Genomic DNA, 6,595 nt, shown 5'->3' with positions numbered 1-6,595 from the left:
ACTCAATAAATTTAATCATATTGTGCTGATATATTTGGTAAGGTTATTTATTTATAATTTTAACTTATTAAATAAATATTATATGAAAAATGTAATAGACATTACATTTTTCATTCTACATATTTTTAATTAATGCATAAATTTTAAATTATGATAACATAAATATTTAATAATAGGAAACCGATGCTGCCTATTTATAATATTGATCGGATTCAAAGCGAGGTGTTAGATTTTAGGAGAAACTTAGAGAGAAAATTGGGGGATCTTTTCTTTAAAATCGAATCTCTCTATATTTTAAAATTAGTTTTGGAAAATTCAGTTACCATGTCAAACAATTAAAATATTTTTCTGCGTGTTCCTCAAGTTGGGGGATTTTCTTTTTATTTGATTTGATTCCGTAAATGAGATTTAAAACGATTTAATGGGCTTAAAAACGATTTAATGGGCTTAAAAACGAAAATGTAAGTAGCAAATTTGTTGGGCTTTTCATTTTCGAAAAACATTTAAAACAATTGAAAAAACAATTGAAAAAAGAAATGGAATGTTTTGTAATTAATAGGAAAATTCAGGGGTAGATTCATAAGAAGTATTCTGCTTTAATAGTATAGATGTATTTTTATATTGGGTGATATAACAAAAACGTGTTTTACAGTCCATTTATTTTCTTTTTCCTCTTCTTGGTTCATTTATAGATTCCATGCAACGATGATTAAGAATATTTTCTTTTGAACGATCATTAAGTAGATTTTTCTCTGGTAAAACTAGTTTATGTTACTCCTCTGATAAACTAGTTTGTGTTCTAAATTTCATGATCAAAATCGTGTTTGAGTATAATTCACATTACTTGGGATCAAAACTAGCTTATATATAATCTAGCTAAGGCGTAAACTAAATATGAATAAGAGTGATTAGTGTTCAAAAAAGTACACAAAAAAACTTCATAATTTGCACAATGTAGATTGAAGCATCGAGTGACACGTTACGCTCATGGGCAATGGTGATTGATGAAGATGTCTTGTGAGAACAAAGAAGTGGGACTTTTATCTTTTCTTCAAAGTGTATCGATCAAATAGCAAATTTTAAATTGAAATTAAAATGAAACCACATATATATATGCTTTTTTGGTTAGAAAGAGACAAGACATAAAGAAACACATTAACAAAGAGACGTTGTAGAAGTAGAAGCCATCTCTCAATCTCTTAGTGAAGAAGGAATGGTTTATTTCTATATTTTAAAAGAATGACTTAAAGTATTCATTTTTTTGTGTTTTTTGTGATTTCAGTGTGAGATTCCATATACTGCATATCAATACAAACAGTTGTACTATATGATAGATCTAATAACAAAATAGCATAATTGATGATAGATATTATAAATAAAGTACAATAGAGTGATGTTCTTGTAAGAAAGGGTTTTTATTTATCCGCATCTTGAAATAAGTAGAAATATTGATCAGAATTTATATTCGGTTGCTTATACATGTAAATATGCAATACAATGATATATACCAGACAAGCGAGGTAATGTTTAAGATTGTTATCAAATGTACAAGTCAGCGCATTAAACTATATATTATAGTGTTATGCAGACAATTAGTAAGTGAATTGTGGCTATATTAGATTAAGTTTGATTATAAATAGAAATTACCACATAACCGTTTTTAGTTGCATAGTTTTCCAGTATCTATGGATTTGAGTTGACAAAAATATCATAAAATGTAAAATGATATACTTTTCGCCAAAATAATACATAACTAGATTTTGACCCGCGCTTGGAAAGCGCGGGTTTGCTTTTGTAATTAAATATATTGTAAACGAATTTCTAATAAGATAGTGTATAAGTTTGAGCACATTTATCCAAAACCAGGGACCAAATCGTACCAAGCTGAAAAACCAAAATTGAATTGAATTGCATAAATAATATAGCAAATCATAAATCTATGACCGAAAAATTGAAACAGAACCGAGAACCAAATGAGTACTTGAATTTTTAAATAAAAATTATATATTTAAAAATATTAATTACATTCAATTTTTAAATAACGACATATCCTAAAAATACTATTTATAAACCGGATAACACGAAAACTTGAATTACCCGAATATTTTTATTTGGTTGATAAATAATTTAGTTAACCAAAAGTATAATTTATGTATATAATTATTTATTTCAAATATATATAACTATGTTTAATATAACACATAGTATCAAAACTATTTTCAAAATAATATTATGTTTTAAAATAAGTAGATTTTGTTCTAAAACACAATTCTACTGCTAACATGTTTTAAAGTATCGATATAGTGTTAATAAATAACAAAGTGTTTTCAAAGTTTTAGAAGTTATCACTAACCGATTTATAATTGGTTAGACTAAATATCTAACAGAACCGAAGATAAATAGTCATTTTCTGAAAATATAGCAGATGGAAAGATTGAACCGGTTTTATGTAGATCATAAACATATCTATGGATTTTTATTGGAACTGGTTTGGTATTAAAATAATACAACCAACTTGGAATATTAAGTTGTGACAAACATCGTTTAGTTTGTGAATGATAATGTTGAAGTGTTCATATATATAACATGGTTAATGAAATCGGTTTAGTTAATAAGGTTAGTATAAAATAATGGTTCATTTCTGTAAAAAATGTATTTTTTACAATAGATATTATATTTTGTTTATAGTCTTTGAAGGTATTATCTATTAAATAAATCATAAGTAACCATATACTATATAAATATAGGGTGGACATTATTTAATATTAGCTCAAAATATTTATGATGGAATAATGCGTATATAGTAAACGTATAAGTAGATAATTAGGTTAGTACCATTTTTTATGACTAATTTGCTTTTAATGAAGAATAATTAAGTTAGTAGTATGAGAAATAATAGGAATTCTAGTTAAATGAAATGGTTCAACTATGACTTGTTTTAAGTAGATTTTTTAGGACTCTTTCCCTTTTAATAGTATTGATATTTTTTTTATCCGGAACGTTTGGTTTCGCGGTTGATCTGTCATCTGTGTTACCAAAACTTTACAAACTAGTTTATAGAACAAAGAAAGAAAACAGGTTCAAAAAGGAAAAGAAAATGAAAACAGGTTTTATAAACTTGATTGAGTTCGTAGGCGATTACAATACTATATTATATATCCCGGAGTATTTTAATTGACACGATAGACATGCTTTGTACTAATCATTCAAGTCCTACAAACTTTTTCAATTCTTTTTAATTTCAAATATGGTGATACATATTAATTTAAGAGATTATTTTATTTTGATTAAAATAAAAAGCTACTTAATTGATATAGAAAAATAATGGTGTGCTGCTGTGAGTTGAGTGAGAAATTACAAATGGCTGCAGATAGTGCATGTAACTTTTTAGCAATGCTCCAATTCATCTATATATGTATCTCTATAACAACGTCTAGATGCAAATCTATTCCAATCCAACTATTTTCTTCCTCTAAAATAAATATTAATATTTTTTGCTCTACAAAGAGGAGAAAAATAAAAATCATCTATTTTTACTCTATAATTAGATAGTGTTATTCTGAAAAAATATATTGAAATAAACTCCAATTCTACTATAGAGTTCATCTATTTTAGAAAATAGTAAAATACATTAGAGACTGTTTAACAACATAATATTAACTTTCATTGCTAAATATTAACATACATGCATATAATTAAATTTCAATTATATATATATATATATATATATATATTTGTCGATCCACATATTTCTATAAAATAATTTTAATTTTGAGTCATGTTAATAATTTGATAAATTTAAAAAATAGCATTGCAGCTAATTATGGACACATTTATTCGGAGCCAAAAAACTGAATTGAACCAAAAAATAAAATCTAAACGAGTTTCATGAATATCTACATAGATTTTATATCTCTGAAACAAAAAAAAAACAAAAAAAAATCAGAACCAAACTGAAAACCAAATGGTTCCCAAATATTTAAATACAATATATATACTTAAAATATTAATTATATTTATTCTGAAATAACCAAATATTCTAAAGTACTTTTATAAACCAATCATCCAAGAAAATGAATTATCCAATTTTTAATCAAAAAATATTTTTTTATCCTAATTATCTGAAATTTTATCCCAAAATAATAAAATCTTGATATTTTCTCTGAAAATCCGAGTTATGCTTAAAACTTATTCAAATTAATCGAAATTATCTGAAAATGGAATCGAACTTTCCGAGTTGGACCAAAAAAACTTTTTTTTCTGATATTATCTGATTTCCAACTTTATTATCCAAACTGAATCGAAAACCGATAATAATTGAACTGGATTTCGTAAATATCTGAATGGATCTTATATTTTATAGAACCAAAAAGTGAATTAACGGAACGGAACCGGAAATTGAAATGCCCAAAGCTAATTGCAACCATTCCATGACTAAATAGTGTTCGTTTTCTTGTTCCATGACTAAACGTATATTGTGGCCTTTTCCTTAGCTTCAATGATTTTTCTTTACCTTGACTGCAAAAATGTAAATCACATAGCACATAATTAAAAATTTAGAAGTATAAAATAGACTGTATTACATTGTTTGACAAGTGAGACATGGCCTTTTAGCTAACAAACCCCTTTGGGAACTGCACACTTTCCATGATCAAATAGTATTTTATAACAAAGTTAGTATGTTACTTGTTTGATTGACATACTATAAGACAGTGAGCCACAATTCTGAATCACCTATTCAGAGTTATATAATTAATTAATTATACATTTTCTGATCCATTATTTTCGGTTCGAAATCATTAGCTTCTCATAATTTGAAACATTTGTTTATGCAAATAATTTTAATTAATGAAAAAACTAATTCTTTTTCAAACTAGATGGTTATCAGACCACTAAAAATCTGGATCTCTGTCACAAGAATTATGTTTAATTAATTTATATGTCAAGTTTATGAATAATAAAGTCGCGAAATATTAGGACACAAGACTATATTATTGCTAGGTTTTTAGTTCTAAGAAATTGAAGTGTGAAACATGTATGAACTCTTTTTTCATATAAAAACAAAATAGCAATAATTCACTCGAAAAAGAAGATTAGTGCCCCGAAAAAGAAAGCAAATGCACTCAATGACCCTTTATAAATACTCACACTGCGAAGCTGCATTCTCTCAACCCAACAATAAAAACAAAAGAACTAAGAGAAAATCAGACTCAGACCCTCCTCTGATTCTTTCCTCATCGACGCCGATGGATTCACTTACTAGTACCCAAAAGGCTAAACCAAGAAATATGAAGGCTGTTGTGAAGAAGTCTCGAGTTCAAATACTCTTAGATTTGTTTTACCGGGTGATCCAAATAACTGTGGTTATGGTTACAGTGGCCAAGCTCTGTTACCAACTAATCATCATGTTCGAGGACTCTGGTCTCACACGTTTTCTCATCAACCGTCACCTTGCTTTCGTCTTGGGGAATGCGATAGTCATCACTATAGTCGCCAAGTGTGGTCTCTTTGTGGGTCAAGAACCAGATGCACGGAGAAATAGCAATGATTTTTACGACGAGTTTGTTTGGGAGAGGTCTAGACGAGAACAGACTTTACATACAGATGTGATATGCAGAGAAACACAGAGCACTGGAGATAAGGGAGAGAAACAGAAAAAGACCGAGAACAGTGCGAAACAGAGGTCCGACGAGGAGAAAAGCAAGAAGGACGTAACTGTGGAGAGACGGAGACAAATCATTACCCAAAAACAGGAAAGTCCGAAGAACAGTTACGAAAGGAGTCGGTCAGAGAAACTAGAGGGCTCGAAGAAGAGTTCTTGTGGGAAGTTGAAGAGATCGGAGACTGAGAGGCCTTCTGATGATTCTGATGATGAACTCCGATACAAGATCGAGTCTTTCATTGCGAGACAGAGGAGGAACCAAAAGGATGAAGAGTTTTGTATTGTTTAGATGTAAAGAAAAATAAAAAAGCAAGGAAAAAAGAAGAATAAGGAAAAACTTTAGTTTATGCAATAACATTCACATATATTTTGTGTGTTTGTAAATATACGGGTACAAATATTTCAAAGCCCGAGCATAAAATGTTGTTTAGCTTTTCTTTTTATTTTCTTTGTATAATTTTGTTCGTTTTTGTAAAGAGAGATATATATTTTTATTTTCTGTCAGTTTGATGTTAAAATGATTAATTTTGTTGTAGACATATAACATGATGAGAAGAACCAACCAACAAGGAGAGAATTAAAAGAGCCGTTCATAGCTCTATATGAAGCAGCTCACATCCCCAATATATCCAAATCAGAAGTTTCCACTAGGCCTTCGTTTTTGGGGAGAGATCAAACATAGTTACATAGATAACGTATGAGCCAAGTTATAGTACTAATTAACCGGGAAGGGTGGTTTTTGGGGAGATTTGAAACTGATTTTGTGTAGCCTTGAGTCATGCGAGATGCATGTATTAACATGAGCATCTCCACTCACATGGATAAAATCACCATCACCAAGATCTATCAAACACAACAAACCAAACAAATGCTTTCAAGTCTTTACTCCACAGCAGGTCCGGCTTTAAGTTTCAGTGGACCCTATTCAAATAT

At 28.8% G+C, this 6,595-nt stretch overlaps 1 protein-coding gene across 1 annotated transcript; it reads left to right on the top strand.

The window, feature by feature from the left end:
* The first annotated feature begins 3,717 nt into the window (after window positions 1-3,717).
* On the top strand, window positions 3,718-6,183 carry LOC103864281. The gene has a single exon (XM_009142041.3). It carries the CDS (start codon window positions 5,118-5,120, stop codon window positions 5,949-5,951), a length of 834 nt encoding a protein of 277 aa, XP_009140289.2. The 5' UTR covers window positions 3,718-5,117; the 3' UTR covers window positions 5,952-6,183.
* Window positions 6,184-6,595: the final 412 nt, after the last annotated feature.

The sequence above is a fragment of the Brassica rapa genome, chromosome A04 (genome assembly GCF_000309985.2).
Source record: "Brassica rapa cultivar Chiifu-401-42 chromosome A04, CAAS_Brap_v3.01, whole genome shotgun sequence".
Lineage (NCBI taxonomy): Eukaryota > Viridiplantae > Streptophyta > Magnoliopsida > Brassicales > Brassicaceae > Brassica > Brassica rapa.
The sequence above is the reverse complement of the archived record's forward strand: the minus strand, read 5'-3'. Positions and strand labels throughout refer to the sequence as shown.

What these genes read in the sequence shown, in the direction of transcription:
- LOC103864281 (XM_009142041.3), top strand. Translation starts at nt 5,118, where the DNA reads ATGCACTCAATGACCCTTTATAAATACTCACACTGCGAAGCTGCATTC.